General features: G+C 35.7%; 1 protein-coding gene across 1 annotated transcript; it reads right to left on the reverse strand.

Moving 5' to 3' along the window:
- Nucleotides 1-608: 608 nt before the first annotated feature.
- Nucleotides 609-22,634, reverse strand: LOC120630987. Its single transcript, XM_039900369.1, has 17 exons — nucleotides 22,558-22,634; nucleotides 22,343-22,426; nucleotides 22,025-22,225; nucleotides 20,962-21,207; nucleotides 20,204-20,323; nucleotides 19,074-19,467; nucleotides 18,349-18,530; nucleotides 16,263-16,455; nucleotides 15,106-15,714; nucleotides 13,036-13,335; nucleotides 10,938-10,963; nucleotides 5,964-5,968; nucleotides 3,906-3,963; nucleotides 3,037-3,820; nucleotides 2,771-2,924; nucleotides 2,351-2,383; nucleotides 609-1,609 (listed from the first exon to the last, which is right to left on the reverse strand). The coding sequence occupies exons 1-17, from the start codon at nucleotides 22,558-22,560 to the stop codon at nucleotides 1,252-1,254; spliced, it is 3,750 nt and encodes a 1,249-aa protein (XP_039756303.1). The 5' UTR covers nucleotides 22,561-22,634; the 3' UTR covers nucleotides 609-1,251.
- Between the last annotated feature and the right edge of the window lie 125 nt (nucleotides 22,635-22,759).

Raw genomic sequence — 22,759 nt, forward strand, 5'->3', positions numbered from 1 at the left:
TTACGAGGGTTAATAACTAAGAAGAAATCAAATATTTCCTTCTTTAAAAATAATATCATCCTTATTTACTCCTGGGAAAGGCACATCTTGGATCTTCATATAAATTTAGCTAAATCAATGACCTCTATTATTACTAAGCACCCTAATCATCCAGTATCATCAAGTAAACAAATACTCCTAAAAATGCTGATGTAAAACTTAGAAGTGACCGAAAAACCAACTAAACTTTTTGTGCCGGAAAGACATACTTGCATATCCACAAACTGAGGTAAGTACCAGAAAAGCTGATAATAAAACAAGAATATTATGGTGGTTCTCATTTATTTACAATAAATAGGACTCTACTTGAATAAATAGACACCTACGCTATCTTAGAAATAGTTATTAGTAGTTAAGAAGACAATCGAAAGAACTACAGTAAATATTTTAAAATTATTATCATAGAGTGGTCACCGAAAGTTGCCCGCTTTATTGTCCAATTTTAAAGATTCGATTACATACATTAACTCGTTTGTTTAAAAGCTCAAAAGATAAAAAATACAATATATTAATTTAAAAAATATTAGAAATACTAATTTATTTGTCAAACACAGCAAATTCTAGTTAGAGACATCTTTCGATATGTAAACTAATTAATATTTGAATAAGCACAACTTTTTGATGATCAGTTGTAGAAACTACATAGGTGTAAGAAGTTATAGAATGTAGAATTACAATCATGAACTATACAGTTTTCCCATATTCTTTAAACAAGGTTCCAGTCAATATATTTTTTTTATTTTGTAATGCCCATATACTTATTCGAACATCAAATAACATTTCCTATAATCTATAATATTTGATAGACACGTAATTTGCGATTGGCAACGTAATCTCTAATATATCTTAAATATTATCCTTAGTTTGATCTGTTTGTCATGTGCTGGCCAAAGTCGTTTTCTTAAATGCTATTGATCATATAATATATTTCAAATAGCCTTAACCGCTAGCCTAAAAATTTACTAATGGTACATGCCCTACCCTTCGTTCCATTCAACTAAGTTTATTGTCAATTTTGCATGTTCCCACTTTCCTGAATAACTAAATCGATTATTCTACGTAATGCAATCATTAACAGAGTAATAAATTATGCGGAAAACGCAATTGTCGAAGCCCTGATATTGAACCAAACTGAACAATATTTCCAGTTTAATGTCCACTGGCTTCGACAGAGCTGAGGGCCTGTTTGTTCCTCAGCTTGCAATCGCATTGCTACTGATTTTTACGACGACTTGGGAGACTGCTGTTGCGGTACTCCTTCCGTAAATGGATGTTATTCGCGGCGGGAAGCGTCAAGTACCGTTTTCCGGATGAATGGTAGGGGACTTTTAGGGACCTAAAGTAATAGAACTTAGGATTGTCCTTACTCTGCCAGCGGTTCTTGGCAAAAGTATCCTGATTGTAGAGTATTAGGGGAGACTGGGGGAGAGGTGTGTTCGGGAGATCATTCTTTAGCGGTCGATGGAGGTACCGGCCGGTCGGGTGCGAGTGAGCAGGTACTGGCGGCGGCGGTAGGTCGGAGTCGTCTGAATCGATGGATACGTCAGCTTCGGAATCAGAGAGATATTCCCTGTCGAAAAAAACATTTTTTTAATGTGATTAATAAACTACGCATACGAATATATTTTAAATTGAGTTCAACAAGCTATAATCCACACGAGACTCTAAGGTAAATGATGACTTCCGTTAAATCAAATTAAAAGGATAAAATATGAACAGAAGACTAACAAAAAAAAAGAGTTCGGAAATAAAAATAATGCCAACTAAAAAGTTAATGGATTGTTGCATTAATCAAGTTTGAAAACTATATGTACAGTAGATTCCAGTCGCAAAAAATTATGCAGCTACTTCTAACTTTGATAGAATAGGTGCACCCCGACGTGATTTTATCTTGTATGCTTGCGTAAACAATGCATATTTATAAGGCAGCAGCAATCGCGGTTGATTTGCTGTAATTTTTTGAACAGTTCAGAACTGATCTCTGTCCGTCCGTCCGTTAAAAACAAGGAAGCCTGAAAGTGGTATAAAGCATTTGTCTTGCATTGCTTTCCTCTACTACTATTTAAAAACAAAAGCGCTACCGTATGTTACACTAAAATTAATTTCCTGAAGAAACGTTCTCGGCTTGCATACAGCTTCCGTGTAAAATGCATGGCCCAGTTACAATTCTTTATTCACCAACTTTCCGAATGGGATAAAGATTATTTTTTTAGTAGATTCATTATCATCATTGATAAATTTTTAATTGTTATTTTAGGTTGGATTATTTAGGAAACGCTACATTAGTATTCGAGTAAATTTGATAACTTACCTAGTCCCGAAATTCTCGTCAGTGGAATGCTTCCTGAAAAAGAACTATCTTTAATCATTTAAAACAATGAAAAATTTGAATGACATCTATACATTTATCTTAAATATTCAAATTCATTCACAAGAAATGCTAAATTTTGTAGTCAACGCCGACTGATAGCATCTAAACAATGAACATAAACATGCGCTTTGAATTTTTTACCGTAACCATGACTTCTTTTAGCACAACATTTAAATCAATCAAGGCCTTCTAGACACCGACATAAAATTTTAACGAATGCGTTCTAAACATTTATCATGCCTCTATTAATATATTTAGTGTTATTTCGATTAACTATTCGAAAAGCATTAAAAGCACATTATTTTTGTCTATCTACAAACTATAGAACACCGATTGCATATCCATTTAGATTTTAAACACCTGTAAATTTCATGGCTAGGTAATAACAACCTGGCTCTTCCTGACCTACTATATCGTCCACCCGTAAATCTAAAAGATGGCAATAAACCTAATCGGGCGAGTGAACCAATGTGACGCTTTTCGAAATTTTCACGAGAAACGTCATCGTCTTGATCTGTAACAGACGCAACAACAAAAAATAACAAAAAAATCATGTAAAACGGTAGTATACTGGTAAATATTAGGAAAAAGATTATATCAACAAGTTTCCTAGCCCTCTCACTTACCAACAGATCGCTTGTCTTCATTTTCATAATCTTCAGGATCATTGATGTCGTTACGGTCAATTACGTCAGGCAGAGAGTAAATAGATCTTTTGTTTCTGATGTTGCCACTTGATTCGATGTAAATTGGTCTGTAAAGTCCATGTGCTGGTAGTCCAAAAGAACCTCGTTTTAGATACCAATTATCGCCGTAATCCATTTTCGAAGGCATCGCATAAGCATCGGGTGAATAGCCAGTATCACTTCTTTTAAACACTTGTGAAAGAGGTGGCAGCATTTCGGGATTTATCGATTGTTGTAAATCATAAATTTCGTTATAATCCAATGGGCCGTCGATTTCTGAAAGTGGTGGTACCGGATTTTGATAGAATGGGAAGTAGTATTCATCCCCAACTATTTCATCCTTTTTGTGAATTAGACCGTTACGCGCTAAGGCGGCAATGTTGCGCTTATCATTCGGTTGGCTGTATTGTCCTCTTCCAAAACGAAAACCATCTCTTGCCAGAGATTGTATGTTTCTTTTCATTGCTGAGTAGCTGCGCAGTCTTGCAATTGATGCCAAGTTCCTTTTTTCGTGCGATTCTTCGTCATCTTGCTCCTGTTTATCAGTTTCGTCGTAAGGGGCTCTAAATGTTGGAAGCTGACCATTTTTGGCTAAGGTTGAGATGCTCCTTTTGTAACCAGGAGATGCGCTTCTCAAATACCCGTCTCTGGCCAAAGCTCCAACATTTCTTCTTGGGAACGTTGGCCAGGGATTAGAAGATGCTTCCGGTGGTAAGCCCACAACCTTACAATTCAATAAAAATATTCAATTAGCAACACGAAATCAATAAGATATAAGAAATAAATAAATGGGATACGGTCTATCTTACCTGATCAATATAAATCGAATACGCCAAAACCAATGTCGTGATACTCATAAGGAAGCAACTACTGTGCCTACCAGGATTTCCCACATGTGCCGACCTCTTCATCTAAAGACAAAATGACCAAAACATTAAATTTTTCAAATACTGGCTGTATTTGTTTAAAGTCCAATTCAATGCAAAGCCTCATAAATTTGGTACTAATAATCAAATCTTTTGATAATTGTACTTTAGAAATTTGTTGGTAGGAAACTTGAAACACAGACGTGCTTGCGTGTTTGTTGGTTTGCGTGTTATATCTGTAATTATTGTTTATAATTCCTTGTGTTTGGTGTACAACAAAGTAAATTTTTATTTTATTTTTATTTCGCAGGTAGGTGCGCGTGTTTAGCGCTTGGTTTTAGTTTTTCTATCCTATGGTACCACTGCGATTTAATCTGGGCAATCTATGGTGTTGGAATATTAATATTTTAATACTTTTTTTTTTTAATTTTGCTTAATAATAAGATATTATTTGGGTTGGCACCTAAAAACAAAATCTTGTTTTTTTTTTAATAAATATAAATAAATAAATAAACGACACTACACTATACAATACTATAGAAGTGAAAGATATTTAATACGTACTACGTATAAAATGTTAGAGTACATTTACGTTTCAATTTAAAAGAAATTGCATTGTTTTCATTTTATCAAAGCAGCGAGTAAGTATGTCTTATTAATGTTAAGAAAACATGCATTGTCTCATTAATAACGTAAAGACTGACTTCTCGACAGCCGAGTCGCAACGAAGCGACTAAAACAAAAGATAACTTGGTAAATTCAATTACAAAGGCTGCACGCCATTGTTGCACCTGAGTTTCAGTTAATAATAGCTAACTGTGTTACGCGTTCCTCTTCTACCGTCGATATTGACATTCAAGTTTTAATGGAAATTGCATTTCGTTTAAATACCACCCCAAACTTTTTAATTGTTTTATACCTACCAAGAATAGGTTACGCCCTTCGCCCTCCCTCTTCCCTCGGATTTCCTAAGCTACTACTACGATCTACTACGTTCTACTGTCAACCTGTCTGCCCAGCGTGGGTGATTTTGGGCGAACCAACCCTTTACTCGCGCAGTGGACTGTTATAGGCTATTGATTCTGATGATGATGATGAAGTATTTTTTGTTGGTATAAACCGCGTATTTTCTACCGAAAGTAGAAAGAATTAGCTTTAAGCAAAGTATAATAATTTAATTTTTTTTTTCCTCCCTACACTGTATTTCTACTTTCATCTTGTTTGTGTAGTTGTAAGCTAGTTTAAAGCTATTTATTGCATGCGGTGTTTACCTGCAAGTAGATTTACATTTTGTCTTCATACAGTATAAGCTAGTTTAAATTGTTTTTTTGAAATGTAAAGCTGTTGGTAAACCAAATAAAATAAAAAATTAAAATCGTTACAAACTTCACATAAATATGCGTTGACTTATAAAATAAATGCTAAATTTTTTTCATAATATTGTCAAATAAATCTTGTCCTTATAACGATACTTTCATATTCGTAAAGACTGACTTATCGACCTCCCTTTCGAGTTGCAGCAAAAGGAGCAAAGTAATACTCGTAAATATACTACGACAATGCACACATCGCTTTCTAGCCCGAGACGACAGATGAATATTTTTATGAAAAATATTCAAAGAAACTTATAATAAGTAAACACCTAGACACAAAAAGATTCATGTTTCGCTTCGCTTGCCTTGTATTGTTTCATATGAAACGTAACGTAAGGAAACTGGCATATTCATAAAGATTTAGGTACCTCAGTAGAGACCTACTAATCGCAGACACCTTCGTTGTGAGTTGCGAAAAAGCTATATATATAATAGATACAATTAACTTGACAGATTTAATTACACAGGTGCACGGTTGTTGCACCTGAGTTTCCATTAATAATAAGTTTCTCTTCCAAAGTCGTTAATATTCAAGTTTTAATGAAATTCACTTGCGCGTTGACGCAAAGTCTCGAGTAGCGTACTGAGATATCTCCGTATCGACGTCTATCCGCGTTAGTATCGACACTGACGCTTTGGGGACATTGCAAATAATTAGTACCTATCTCGTTATAAAAGTTTTCTGCGTATTTTATGCTCGTGTAAAATCAACAACTGCGCGTACCTATATGTAATTGAATTGCCGAGGTATCTTTAATGTTAGTCACTTTTTCGCAACTCTGCTGTCGATAAGACAGTCTTTACGAATTGGCAATGGGCTAACCTGTTAGTGGGTATCGCAGTTTTATTAAACCCATACCGATTTATAACATCGCACCGGAAAGCTAAATAAATCTCTTGTCCTTTTACTTTACTTAGCGTATTAGCTTAGGAGCAAAATCGCCTAAGACAGTTAGTTCGCCTTATTCAGTCTGGATTTGAATAAAAAATCAACTTTAATTCTAAATGGAAATTATTATTATCCAAGTAGATATGCGAAGAGCCCTGTATTTTAATGTTAAACAGTCTAAGCATTGTAGCATGTCGTAGAATAAATTATAGCGTTCAATTATAGTTGATTTTCATACAAAGGACTTAAGTAGCGTTAAAATCTTAAAATCGCAAAACGTTGCCAGGTATTAGTGCCATTTGATAAAAAGGTACATCATTTTGGGTTATCTTGAAATGAATGATTTTAGATAAACATAATAATAACTATCCAGAACGTTATCCAGGTATGAAACAATATTTATCTATAATCCATCGAAGACTGAAATGTGGCTATCCCTTCCATCCCCCAAACTGCAATTAAGCTACCCGGCTTTGTTGCGGCCCCCATTTTAATAGAGTTCCGTAGACAACCAAGGAACAATAATTGTTAGATATTTTTATCATGTTTTTCCTGCCATCATGTCTTTCCGTAAATCCTTAAATATGTCTATTGGTATGTTGGACTGACGTAGAAATCGGTAACGTAATATTTAAATAAATTTCAAACGCCTTATTTTGGACTAAGATTACAAAAAAGTATGGTACTATATTAATATAATGTATTTTTAACAATCTCCTTAGTGAATCTTCCAAATATACGTGAGATTGGCGAAATACAACGTTCTGATTTGGTACACCTAAAAAGCAAAAGAGGAAGAAGATATAAAAAAGTATAAACGGTTAAAAATTATAAAGATATCTAGGAATTAAAAATAAAAAAAAATCAGTACCTACTGCAAAGAACTTACTATTGATAAACGTAAACTATTGTTTAACGTGCTGGCCACGAGTCAAATCGCTTCGCGCAAAAGTAAGGAAAGCCGCACGCCGCCGTTCTCCGCTACCCGCGATATGCTTGGTACATTTCCATACATTTCAGACATGAGACGCTTCGCCGGTCCCGCCAAGCGTGAATTCGTGGGACGCGAATTATAAGAAGATTAAAAAGTAACTCTGGGACAATACATAAGAACTTAACCTTATCTACAAACCGAACCTTATCGAAAATCAAACCTAAGTTTTAGTTTAGTATAACTGATTATGGCTTGAAAAATTAATATTTATGGCAGAAAGTTTTCCCTAAAAAGCTCAGGATTCCATCGTATTTTTTAAAAATTCAACTGACGAGGATGACTCGGCGTCCGAAATTGCGTTCGAAATGCACTAATGTAATATAAGGTTTCACCTATTAAATTGTTAGCTTTTATCTCGTTGTATTTACCTATTATATTGTTTGTTTGTTGGTTAATAATTTAATAAAACACGTTTTTACGCAAAAAAAATATAACTTCTATATTATAAATGCGAAAGTCTGTTTGTTTGTTTGTTGCATTTCTTCTCGCCTTAACTAAGTAACCGATCAACTACATTTTTTCATAGAGGTGTTTGAAATTTAGTAGAGAAGCATATGTTACTTTTCATCCCAGAAAAACAAAAGTTTCCCACGGGATCGCTAAAACCCCGTAATAAACGAAAACGAAAAACGCGGGCAACAGCTAATAAATAATAAAACTAATAAAAAACTGGTGGTACACAGTATTAGTGAATTGTTTTAGCCCGGTATATCTACTAGTATGCGCTTAGCTATATTATACTTACTTTGGAAGTTATTCCAGTTTCACACACTAAACTTAAACTTTCCCGTAAGTTTGATTTCAAATTGCTTCAACTGTAAGATCTTGGCGGGAATGATGTTGGGTCCAGAGCGTTTCAGCTTTTATACTGGGCCCAAAACTTTTAGAGACATGCGCGTACGGTAGGCCACGTTTTAATCGGCAGGTTTATACTGTTATAGCTCATATGGCTGTGATAATACGATTGATATTCAGTAATATCAAGTAACACATTTTTTGTCCCGGGTACACAGGGGTGGAGTTTTCAAGGTATTGCACAATATGCACTCAAATTGATAGGCACTTAGCTCTAGGTTTATTTAAATTGAGTGCAGGTGGGTATTACTTTATAGAATTACGGATGGAAATATATTTGCCAAGGTCTATATCCATTAAAGGTCGGGTGGCTTCTTGGTCTTGCTAAACTGATAGTAAATAATTAAATTCATGATTTTGTACACTAAATTGTGATGACTTTTAACGAGGTGTCAGGTCACCTACATTTCTCTCAACTAGGTACTGGTCTCCCAAATCTTAATGAAATTTGGCATGCATGCCAGAATGCATATTGAACTAAGAACAAGCTCGGTAAAGTAATAACAAATTGTACCCAAGTTTGTTTATTGTACATTCGAAAAGTACAATATTCCTTTAAATATCTATACGAAAAACAAAACTAGCTGAAAAATTTAATTTACTTTAAATAATTTTTAGAAATTTTAATAAATAGAAGCTTAAATATCGATAGGGAACCCAACAGATTTAAATAACTTTTTGTCTGCCTGTCTATTTTCTATCTTTCTGTCTCTTTATCCATTAACGCATCGCGCGATAGCTAACTACTGAACGGATTTAAGTGCAATTCGGTTGATACTCCAGCTGGATATTTAAGCTTTTCAACAGAAAATCAATAACGATCCTTCGGAATAAGATACAAAATATTTCTACTTATCACCTAAACTATGCATACAAATAACATGCTGTCAAGGGGAAGGTTATTCTAACTAATAAAATTACTTTTTTGTAATGTTTAATATTTCACCTCTAAAAATTATAACTGAAAATCTCATTTTAATATTTAGTTATTTTTCAACAGATTCAGATTCAGAATAGGTATACCGGAGCCTTTTTTTAATCTACTAAAGATTGAAAGAAAGAGATCGTAGTATTTTATTTAGATTCTTCTGGCTTCGTTTACAAATCAATAGTTCATGCTGAATGTTAATAATATTAACTACTGAAATTAAAGATAGGCTATGTTACTTCAGAATTGAATAGCTTTTTGTTGAAAATATTTGTTATAAATATACTATGTCAACAATTTGGGTTTATTTTTTTATTTATTCACTTCATTGCACAATCAATAAATTCGTTTACAATTGGCGGACTTAATGCTATAAAGTATTTTCTACCAGCCAACCGGATGTGCGAGAAAAATGAGTGAGGGTGTGGCCAAAACTTCAGGAAGTAATATATATATATAACACACATAACACATAGATATATATATATTACATTTATGTAAATATATAAGTATACAATTTATAGACATGAGTGTACATTCATGGTAACGAGTATTCAAAATTAAAAAAAAAACAGGAGTGCTTACGCCGCGGAGAAGGGTGCCACTCAAACCTTTTTAGGATTTACTCCTTAACCAGTCTCTGAAAAGACTGTCTAAAAGATTTAATATGTTGCAGTTTCATCAAATACACTAACATAGTGTAGTTGATAATATATTCAATACAGCTGGACACTTTTTCGAACACTCATACAAGACGGTTCTTCTTAATTCTATCCTAAATATATGGGGGTTAGACCTACCTATATCCTACCTAACCAATAAACATATATGACCGCTAAACAGACCAAGTAATTTTTCTCATACACCTACCTAATTATAAAGTTGCAAACATTTTATTTATTGATTTGCTATTAATTATACTGAAGAACAGTGGTTAGAGCTTCAGCCTCCATTTAGGGGTGACCGCGTTCGATCGCCGGCATGCACCTCTTAATATTTAGATTTAGGTGCGCACGTTTTTTTTTTTTTGTAATTTAAGAAATTTGAAGTATCACTTGCTTTAACGATGAAGGAGAAAACCTGTGAGTTTTTCGTAACGTTCTCAAATGTGGTGGTGGAAGTCTACCAATCTGCACTTGGCCAGCAGCGCGTAGCGCGCACCTATTGCCTAAACCCCCTCTTTCTGAGAGTTTATGACGCACTATAAGGAGAATGGGTCTCCTCCCACGATAAGAAGGGGGTTAAGGCCGTAGTCCACACGCTGGCGCGGATTGGTGGACTCCGCACACCTTTGAGAACATTGAGTTTTCCTTCACCGTATTTTAATTACGTACGAAAAGTCAGAGATGCGTGCTGGGATTCGAAGTCGACCCACCGAAATTGAAGTCAAGCTTCTACCTATAGGCTCCTGCCTAGGCTATCACCTCTTCAAGTTCACCATGCCCTTTAGTGGGACGGTTATGGATTGATAATGGTATTAAAAGTAATAAATAAGCAGCAAGAATTTTTTCCGGAAAGTTTCCTTAGATATTTCTATTTCATGTAGGTATCATTCGAAGGCGGGTAAGAAAAATTATATGTGATTCTCTAGAGGGTTTCATTTACATCACTGATTGGACGCATAGGGATCTCTTAGGCTCAAGTTACGTCTGTATGATTTACGAATGGGCAATAAAACTGAAGTTAACCGATTGAACAGTCTAGCTGAAAATTCTAGGGTTTTTTTCTACCACAAGTTAGACCTCAACTGTAATATCATTGGGGTAAGTGATGATGTAGTTTTTGGCGGATGGAAGTTATAGCTTCCCTAAATCGGTTTCCACGCAGTATCGTTCCGGAACGCTAAGCTTTTCGGAACGTTGCTGATGTCAGTAGGGTGACTTACTACGAATCAGTAGAAGATTTAGAAGCATTAATTAGATAGGTATTCGGGAGCGTTCGTGGTCGCTCGAGTCCGTCCGGCTGTCGGGATTCGCCAGTGTGTGCGGGACTCTGCGTGACTCTGCCGTAGGTGGTACGTGCGTGTACGCATCACGGTAACTCGCACACCACGCCGCGCTGTTAAGTTTAGATTATTGATTTGTTTAGACATTTAATTTTGTAACTTACCGAAGAACCAATTATAACGATACTTCATACACATTACTACAGAACCCCATAGACCTTTCCATTAAGAATAGGCTAACGGAAAGGATTTTTTGGAGAATATATAATCGTTGAGCACGTAAAACAGAGACTGTAGCGGGCCTGCTGGCGTCAGCGGTTTCGCCGAAAGGCTTGTAGGAACGTTTGTGACTAGAAGGAGTCAGTTGTCTCTCGCCCGCCGCTTACACTGGTCCACCTTGTATGTCAGTTAATTGTAAAGTTATTAAATGTTTAAAGTCACTAACCTCATTAAACTAGCCTCATTTAATCTCACGTAACCTTGATAGGGAACACCGCGCTATACGACAAGTCGTGGAGGCTTATATAGTCAAAGAGTTCCCACATAGACGAAAGCTGGTTGAAAGTTATAAGAGTTACCTATACACATAGGATTGACAACATACAAAAACCGCGTACAAGACTTATATAGGACTGCCGATTGGCGCAGTTTGCAGCGACCCTGCTTTCCGAGTCCAAGGCAGTAGGTTCGATTCCCACTACTGGAAAACGTTTGTGTGATGAACATGAATGTTATTCAGTGGGTTATAAAATATTCATCAGTCATCTTAGTACCCATAAAACAAGCTACCCATACTTTGGGGCTAGACAGCGATGTGTGTACTTATTGCTTATTTATCATTATTTATTTATCAAAAACCACTTTAGTAGGGTTTCTTGGAAAACCGGTTAGTACAATTCATTCCAATTAGCAGTTGACGGTAAATATTTTACCTCTAAAGTTCAAAACTTTTATCAAAAAATGGGGAAAATGGGAAGTTTGTGAGCTAGCAACATTCCGCAGGTGTGAAGTGAGATGTGCGCGGGTGTTTTCAAAGTTTTTGGTCACAATGCGCTGCATGCAATAATGGCTGAATAAGGGTTCTATATGTCTTTATGTGGCCATAGTTTTTTTTTTTATCGTCGACCATTCGCAGCCCCTTTAATCTATCCGCTCAACAGTAACTCTTGTTGAGTTACTGTTAGATTTACTATAAAGTTTACTACACCAGTGATGAAAAATTTAAACATTCATTTTTGCATCTAGAAATTCAGAAGGAGCTTATCAAATGAAGAAGCTATTCGATTTTTTCTGTTGCATGAATCAACCGCAATAGATGGAATTAATACCGCTGCCGCACCGCGCCGGGTAAACTGGAGAAACTCCTTTCGCTTAATTATATTATTATCTGGTAATTAACTACATATGGCATAGCACCATCCATTAAGACATTTCTGTAATTATTTTTTATTATGTTTTACTAATATTTACGCGTGAAGTGAAGTTAATTCCAATATACATCTGAATGATTTCTTCGACACTACTTCACTCCACATAAAAGCATCGAAAATTTAAAAAAAAACTGGTTTTAAATTTTTCAGTTCTGGAAGAAAGAATTTGTTCACAAGCCAATCCCACTGACGCTTAGTTTTCTTTGGGCTATTTATGAGCATCAGGTCAGAGTAACCTAAGTCAGGTTACTAATGTTACCACAAGGCGTCATATATTTAGCAAAATAAATAATCACACTTGCAGTAATTATACTTGAAAGTACTGGAAAGGCAATTCTGAATGTGCTCCTTCTGTACCAGCGAGAATACAGCAGCGGCTGTTGTCCAAACCACCGTCCACTGCAAAACAGACCCGCGCATTGCGGGTTCTGTACTTTAACTATTATTTGGCTTCTATATTTTTTCCGTTCGCGGGTTAATTTAGAATAAAGAGGCCAAAATTATAAAATAAAACTTTATTTCTTGAACCGAATCACCAATGCATTTAGAAAACTTACACATAAACATTATTATTGTTTTGGACGGATTTCGACACTCATATAATAAAAATAAAACAATATATAATAAACATTTCATCTATAAACTAGTTTCAGTATGACATGATTTCAAATCGCTCAATTTACTTTCTAGCAGATCCAAGTCGTTGATTCTTTCCAAGGTGTTAACTTCCGAAGGCTGTGTCAAATTAGATGTAGTTTCTATATCTGCAGCGCTACTGTTTACGGTGATGTTCCAAATGCGTCTTAACGTAGCGTCGTTATTTATAGACATCTTTAACACATTTTTCGTCGTATCTACATTATTTTTAATTGGTTTATCAATTAGCACAGTTGAATTAAAAGCTCTTCTTGTAGCTGTTGATGCTTTAAAAGTTAAATTATTTATTTGGTTCAGGACATCTGAAAAATACAAAGTTCATAAATATCATAGAAAGCCGGTTGACGCAGTGGGCAACGACCCTGCTTTCTGCGTCCAAGGCGGTGGGTTCGCTTACCACAACTGGAAAAAAAATTGTGTGATGAACATGAATGTTTTTCAATGTCTGGGTGTTTATCTGTATATTATAAGTAAATATGTGTATTATATTCATAAAAATTTTCATCAAATATCTTAGTACCCATAACACAAGCTACGCTTACTTTGCGGCTAGTTGGTGTTGTGGTTATTGTCGTAGTATATTTATTATCATCGTATAACCCATAACAGTTCCCTACGGCACGGCTAGTATTGACAGGAGACAATTATATCCCCGGGGTAAGGATAAAAATGTATCTTCTCCCACAGCTTTATCAACTCTCAGAGCACTGGCGCACAAGTGTAAATAATATACAAATAATATATGTGTAATAGACACGGGTAAACTTCTCTTATCCCATTCCCTTGCTTTAGGAGGTGGACACGTTAATTATATCCTCTGTCAGGGTAAATAATCAGGGGATATGATTTTTGTCGCCTTTGTGACTAAAGGCCTTTCCCAACTGGAGGGTGTGCCCATAATCGCCACGCTGGGCAGACGGGTTAGCAGTGGCGTGCACTTCATACAAGCACAAAAGCACTGCATACCCAATAATTTTACATAACTAGTATTGGACGGGAATTTTTCTATTGTATGCCATCTACCTACCTGCTTTATGCATACCCTGGTCAAAAACCCTGTGCACGCCACTGCGGGTTAGTGTTCGCAGTCTTTGGTAGTAGTAGCATAGAGGATACTGCTTCCCGCTGTCCGTTATATTCCCTTAGTCGCCTAGCACGACACCCGCAGGTAGAGGAGGAGTGGTGACAACTGTATTCTACAGACCAATCTACCGTCACCACCCCGCATATTAGAATACAGATTGCCATAAGATGACTGAATAATACAAAGTTTAAATGAAAACCGAAATATTTTTTCATAATATTTAGAGGTAAGATTATGTACTGTCTCTCAGACTTATCTGTGAAACCAAAACGCTAATACTTTCCGAGTAAACCACTGCCATAGTTTTATACTGAAAGTAATCAGATCACATGCACAATAAAATCAAGTTACTGCAATTTTATTAATCTTGTCATATAAGATCTCTCTCCATCGGGTCCTGTCTTTGGCCATTTGTATTGCGTTATAGAAGGTACGGGCACCAGATTCTCTCAGTTGATCTGACCACCGGGTTGGAGATCTGCCACGGGGACGTTTGCCTTCTACATTTCCAACCACTATCAACTTTTCAATGCTCTCGTTTCCGCGGCGTCGTCGTCGTCGTAAGCGTCGTCATAAGTAAGCACTTAGAATGAATTTGTTTGTATGGAAAAATAAATATGCTTCTTTTGAATTAATATCTTTACAGCGTGATTTATTATGGAATTATGCACAAACAGTATTTCGTAATTAGGTGACACGTTGTAGGTTAATAAATACTTATAATATACAGTTAAAAACCCAGGCACTGAAAAACTTCATGTTCATCACACCAACATTTTCCAGTTGTGGGAATCGAACCACATTTTTGGACTCGGAAAGCAGGGTCACCGCCCACTGCGCCAATCGGCCGTCAAATGTAGCAAGCATGCTAAGGTTAGCGGCGACCGGCGGCGCGGCTTGCGTCGTGTCTACCCATATAAATTGCGCGAAATTTTACGCAGCGTGATATTTCCCATGGCGCGCCCTTTCTAGGTGCTTGAAATATTACCTGTTATGTGTAAACTCATTGCGTCATCCATGACGCTATCTCTTTCTAAAACGCTGCTTTCAAGTTTGGTTTTATCGTTTATATCTGTTTTCTCATACGGCAAAGCACGCTGTTTGCACAAAACGACTTTTCTTAACGAAGATTTCGACTTCATCAGCGAATAATACAAAATCGACGGCTCACGATTTAATTTTAGTTCCGATAAATCACTTATTGCATCCAGTTTGAGTGAGAAGCTCAAATCTCTGGTATTCCTTGTTTTTAAATGGTTTTTTAGTATCGCCAGAGGGAATTTTCCCGTTGAGCACCTCACATTTGTCCTAGCGAAAACGCTTTTCGACAGATTATTAGTTTGTTTCTTGGGCGAGTTCACGTACGTAGCGTATTTATTGTAAGTTTTACTATCGGGCGGTTCTTCGTAAAATTCATCGTCATTTTCTCGTGGATTATACAGTAAGTTTATTCTTTTGACCAAGGTGTACAGAAGTTTTAGACGTTTTATGAGTTGTTGAATTGTTGGGTTCGTAGATTTGTTCGTGCTTTTTACGTCGTATTTGTATTCATTTGTTGAACTGAGTAGATTGCTTACTATTTTGCACTCTAATTGTACTGAAAGAAAATATAATTCTTAAACCTACGCTTAAAATTGTTAGGTGATAAGAACACCAAATTGGACCCTTTACCTTGCTCTTTTGTGATAATATCATATCTTATTCAAAAGTATGTACACCATCTTACTTAAGTTTTGAAGACTTTAGCTACGATAAAAATAACAGCTTTGTTGAACCCTTATCAAAAACAGCTGAGCAAAGCTTTGAATCCTATAAGTTTTTATAAACAATGTCTACGATATGCTTACTTGGAAATTCTTGCTTGAGAACGAGTCTTATGTCTGTTTTCACTTAACCAAGGAATCGCCTAAATGTAATCCCTTATGATTTAGGCGAAGTCCATAGAAAAAAAAATGTTTCACCAACTCTTAGGTGACAACTATTCGTGAAAAATTTATGTATGCCTATCTCGTTAGATTAGGCGATTCTTATTAAAGTATTGCCTTGTTCATCGTTAGTGAAAACGGGCTTTAGACCAATAATATACTCTGAAAAGAAAAGTCAACCGTGAACGCATTCTCAAATTATTTATTGGGACTAACTCACCCTTTTTCAAATATTTCAGCAAATGAGCCAATTGTTCATTACAAGTCAATGCATCCGGTTCCCATTTCTCATAAACTTCAAAAAATTCATTAATAACACAACCCATGTTGATAAATAGGCAAATTTTATTATTATCGTAATGACTCTCTTTCATTATTTCCAACAAACTCTGATGCATCATTTGCCTCGCTTTCTGGAATAAAAATAATGAATGTAATTTACTAACAGTGACGGTGACAGTAAAGTTTAGCGAAATTACCTCTTGGATCTATGATTTAGACCTCTCATAGAACAGATACGCTGTCTTTGACTTAGGAATGAAATGTTTGCTAATTCATCAACTCCCCACTCAGTCTCCCTCAACATCCAGTCTCCCTCAATAATAAACTACTCATTAAAAAGACCTGTGTGGACATATGGCATTGAGCTTTGGGGCACATCAAGAAACTCGAATTTAGAAATACTTCAAAGGTTTGAAAACAAAGTCCTTTAAACCATATCAAATGCACCATTGTTCACTAAGATAACAGACTCCCTACTAATATTATAAATGTGAATGTAAGTTTGTTTGTTACGCTTTCACGCAAAAATTACTAACCGATCCTCATGAAACTTTGTACACATATTCTTGGAAGTATCAGAAGTAATATAGGATACTTTTTATCCCCACATTAAGCTCGGTTCCTTTGGGAGAGGGGATGAAAGTGTTTGACGATTTTACACCATCACTCCTACAAATTATAAACGATTTAAATAATTATTTTTGTACTATAGAGGTTATAATGTGTTTAATTTTCCCTAAACTTTGTGTAGATCTGAATGTGGTTGGAGATAGAGGACAGAACTCTTCATTTAAGGCTTAGCAATACTGAATACTTTATTTTTTTATAGAACTACAACTAAATTGAATGCCACATGAAAAAACAAAATCAAACGCAGACGAAGTCGCGGGTAACAGCTAGTAAGATAATAAAATAAAGGAAGAAGTTGAGCACCGAGCAAAGAGCTATAAAGAGCGAATAAACTCATAGTAACTTCTGCTTCTACTTCTCTCAGGGTCCCAATGGAAATTATAAGGCTTAAACATGCTTCGATTTGGGATTTTACTAACACATGCACATTCTAAAATAAGAGACAAAGCCATTGATGGATGGCTGGCCTCAGTGGCGTGCACTGGGTTTCTTACCAGAATATGGATACAGTGGGAAAATTGCATAAAATGGCAAAAATCCTCCTCTTATACGAGCTAGACATAAATTATAGGGTAGGCAGTGCTTTTGTGCATCTATTAAGTGCACGCCACTGGCTGGCCTCACATGTCACAAAACACATCTCTGCTTATAGCTGCTTCAGCTGATCGCCTGATGGATGTAAATGCAACTTTTAAGTTACATTCGCGGTAACTCAAAATTAAACCTGATGTAAAGAAGACTATCATAGACCCCTTTAAGAATCCCTGAAATCATTTATACCCCACGTGGTTCGCCGTCGGAACCACTTCGGGTATAAATGATTTAAACTATCACATTTATGCCACTTGCATTCTAAATAAATAAAAAGTAATTTATTGCTTCTGCAGTTAGCTTCACAGGCTGATTGGAGTGACCCAGCTGAGCGGATCATGCCAAAGACATTGATTTTGAAGACTTTCCTTGCGCAACGGTGAGCGCTATGAATTTAAGTAGGAGGTCCCGAGTTCGATTTCCGGCAGAGGCAATTTGGGAATTTATTATTTCTGAATTTTCTCTGGCCTGGTCTGGCGGGCTTTGGCCGTGGCTATTTACCACCCTAATAACAAAGATGTGCCGCTAAGCCACAGTTAAGCCATATTCCGAAGCGATGTCGCTTAGAAACCAATTAGAGTATAACTACCATAGTCTCTGACAAATTAGCCCGAACCATGTTAGACTGCACCATCATTTACCACCAGGTGAGATTACAGTCAAGGGCTAACTTGTAGTGTGATAAAACCAAAAATAGCCCATTTGGCTACAGACTTCGATTCCCAGGTTTTACTATAAAATGTTAGGTATTGAAACAGCTATACTTGGCAGTAGATAGACAGTAAGAGAAGTTTACAACTTACATCTGCGAAAGCAGCAGGGTCAACTATCAAGAAGACACTATCTCTGATCAGCATCATCTCCTGCCTCCAAGTTCTGGTGAGTATGCAGGCATGGTGGCTCCTCGGGGAGAACATAACAGCTGGGACCAAGTGAGGATCCAGTGCTTCTAGGCTGGCTAGGCCACTGCGTAGGTTTAAAATCCCTGATAAAGACATGCATTCATTGCTTTAGTTCTATAAAGTAACATATCTTGATAAATATAAGATAAATAAAAAAGTAATTATTAACTTTTGTATCATATTTAATGCTTACTATAATATTATAAATGCGAAAGTGTTTGTACGTTTGTCTGTCCTTTCTGAACGCCCTAACTAAGGAAGCAAAAGACTTTATTTTTGGCATAGAGTTGCTTGAAGGAACTGAGCCAACTTGTAAGTCAAAGCCACCAACAAGATGGTCACAATTATAACTATAAAAACAAAAAAAAAGGATAAAATTATAAAATGTAATAAATTGGTTAAGTCATGTTATCAGTATATGTGCAAACTTTGTATCGGAAAGAGAGAAACCTCCAAATACAGGTTTCTTCCAAACTTAAATGGAGGTCTTACCCTATTGTTTTTAAAGAAATTGATATAACAAATAAATTGTTTTTAATTTTTCATTTCATTTTCATTTCATTTTCATTAACTTTAATAAAAAAACAAACCAAAAAGAAGATATAAATATAAGTAAAAAAACTAACTCTTTTGATCAGATGAGCATGACATAGCAAATGATCCAATTTGAAGTAATCTCTCGTTGTACAAATCAAAATCCTTTATAAAAGTGCACCTCTCGGTAACATCATCATTACTGTCACCAGCTTCGACACACGCACATGTTTTGGAGGAATTTTCAAAATGTTTCATCAATATTTCCACGGGAGGAACATCATGGCTGAAGCAATGGACGACCAAAGCTAACAAGGCTGTGTTGGTGTTGGTCTCCAGCACGTACAAAACATCCTTTAAGACATCTATACGTACATTAATATTAAAAGGCATTATAGGTAATTTCAGTGTTTCTATTGTCGCACGGACTGTGTCTGAATCACCTTCAATGAGTTCATTCAGTAAAGTTTTGGTCTCTCTCAGAACCTGAAAAAGGATGTTACATTATAATTCATAACAAACATCAACGTCGTCGTCATCGTCGTCGTCGTCGTCGTCGTCGTCGTCGTCGTCGTCGTCGTCGGCGTCGTCGTCGTCATCGTCGTCGTCGGCGTCGTCGTCATCATCATCATCATCATCGTCATCATCGTAGTCGTCGTCATCTTAAATCATCATCATATCATCCCTTTACCAGCCCACTACAGGGCACGGGTCTCCTACCACAATGAGAAGCGTTTTAGACCTTAGTCAAACAATTTTTGTAATCTTTTTGAAATAGTTTTTTTTATTATTATTATTATTATTATTATGGAGAACTCTCAAGCACGCAGGTTCCCTCACAATATTTTCCTTCACTGTTAATGCATATAACTTAGAAAAGTTAGCGGTGCAAGCTGGGATTTGAAGTCATCATCATCAAGAGCCTATTACAGTTCACTGGTGGACTAAAGGCCTTTCCCAACTAGAAGATTTGCCCATAATATCTACACTGGGCAGGCGGGTTGGTAATCGCAGTGATGGTAGTAATAGCACAGAAGGCGCTGCTGGCTGCTCTCCGTTACATTCCCTTATTCGCCTCGTACAACACCAGTGGGTAAAGAGGGGGATTTGAAGTACATCTTACAAATTACTAAACCTAAAAGCTAAACCTAAAAACACTGCAATCGTTTTAAATTACAAAAAAATAGTAAAGCATTAAAAATAAGACTTGATCACTACTAACCACTTGACAGCGTGCTTTAACAACATACTGATCAGCAGGCAGGCAATGCTTACACAGAGTCATTGCAGAGAGGAGAAGTTCATCTACCGATGTATGGAGGCCACACACACATTCAACTAACTAAAAAATATATACAAAGGAATCAATGAATATCTTTATTATTATTATACACCTGTACACCACACAAAACAACAGAAAATAGAAAAACAACATTTATATCCAATTCACAGAGTCATCGTAGATAGTAGTGTAGTTTTGCAAGTCTAGTAAATTATATTACAGTATGAATTCTGAGGAATGATATAATATATTTTTAGTTTATATAAAATGGTAGAATAGAAACCCTTGTATGAAACAAGAGTTTCTATTCTATGGCTTGGGACACCAGTAATTAATAAGAAAAAGTAAAAAACACTTGTGTGCAAAATGTAACTTAAGACAAGACAAAAGAAAATTGTGTTGTACTAATAAAAATTCTTATTAAAAGTATATACCAACAAAGAATAAAACAACAGTAATATTTCTCCTTCCTTCTTTCCTTCCTACTTATTTTGTCAGGAAGTTTGGAAATCAACTGTTAGTGGGAAATCACACCCTCAGGCCCCATTAACATTTTTAGGTTGCATAATTGCCTGTGATGACTACATGAATAAAACATTTTTGAATTTAAATTTGAAATTGGTACAAAAGATTCTACTGCCAAATAAAATCAATCAAAAAAAACAAATGGTTGTTTTGATTTTCCAAAACCATATTACCTCTGTCTTCCACTCATTAGAAAGCTCTTCTGTTTTCTTGAAATCATTTCTGGATACAACGTTAGTCAATTTTCCGAGTAAATCAAATGTTTGGTCTATCCAATTGACAAAATACATCATAGAAACAGTTATAAATTCATTGGAAGAGTCTGATATTTCTTTTGACGGTTTCTGTAAAAGTTGTTCAACTGATGTCAATTTTTGTACACACCAACATATTCTTTCTATAGTAAATTGACGGGCTTCCTGAAAAAGACAACTTTTTTGTTATAACATTATATCCATACTAATATTATAAAAGTGAGGTTTGGCTCAATAGATGTTTGCTACTTGATCACACCAGAATGGTTCTGGATGAAATCTAGCATAGAGGTAGATTATAGTCTGGAATAGCACATTTGCTACTTTTTATTCCAGGAAAGTCTTTTGATTTACATAATTATTGCTTTTGTTACTGAATTTTGATAGGGATGGAGCAAATGGTCAACTTTGGTCACCCATTGGCTCCACATGCACCATCAATATTAAATATAAGTAAATAAATATACTACAACAATACACACTTCGCCATCTAGCCCCAAAGTAAGTGTAGCTTGAGTTATGGGCACAGAGATGACTTATGAATATTTTTTTCATGAATAACATACAAATACTTATAAAATACATATTAACACCCAAACACTGAAAAACATTCCTGTTCTTCACACAAACATTTTCCATTTGTTGGAATCAAACCCAAAGCCTTGGACTCAGAAAGTAGGGTTGCTGCCCACTTCGCCATCGGCCGTCATTTGTGTTTATTATTTTAGTGACAATAATCTGATTATTGACAATAATATTGCCTGGGTTCAGCACACACATTGAAGAATTTAAGTGTTGATAAAAAATATAAATATTGACAATAATATTGACTGTGTCTATGGAGCCATCCACATCCAGAGAAGGGTAAATATTTCATAGCCAGCAAACTTAGCTTATTTGCACCGCTGCAAATACAGCAACCAAACAGCTAAAGGGCTGAATTAAGAGAAAAGCAACCATTTAAAAAAAAAACTTAGCTCACCTGTAGGTAAACACCTTCGTGATATTCTTTTTTAATTACATCAAATAAAATGATCATACATTTCTTAATTTGATCTGCACATAAAGTATAAACATTACGAATTTGTATAAAATGTTCATCTGGTATCTCATCCTTTATCTGATAATGTAGTTTATCACTAATTTTACTCAACAACGGATATATGCTGCATAATAATGAATCCTGCAAACAATATTTTATTACTACTTACTTTATGTACATGTATGTGGTACTTTATGTACCGTAGTAGGAGGTATCTATTAGGTGCAGAAGTTCTAGCTTAATGCATTTCAATCTCACCACAATGATTTTAACAGCTCTGCGAGAGTCAATAGGCAAGTTTTTCAAATTCATATCCAATAGAGATTGATCCATTGTTTCTTTCTAAAATAAACAAGCCAATGACAACATTACAAAATAAGCGAAACGCGTCACAATAAAGATATTAATTAATATAATGAAAAACTCTTAATAAAGTATATTTAGAAATTTTTAATTTTTCTATTAATCCCTACCATTAAATACACCTTTTTAAATTCTGCCCTTTAAAGTTTAAAAGTAACGTTTAATTTCAAAGCACAGATATATGGAGGGTAGAGGTAAGGAGAGTCATCTTATATGGGAGAAAAGTTGAAAAAGTGTCCAGTGTATGCTAAATAACAGTTCAAAAATCCTCCACAATGGCGCTGGTGGATGCACAGGGTATGGTATGAATGT

Source organism: Pararge aegeria, chromosome 17 (genome assembly GCF_905163445.1).
Source record: "Pararge aegeria chromosome 17, ilParAegt1.1, whole genome shotgun sequence".
NCBI lineage: Eukaryota > Metazoa > Arthropoda > Insecta > Lepidoptera > Nymphalidae > Pararge > Pararge aegeria.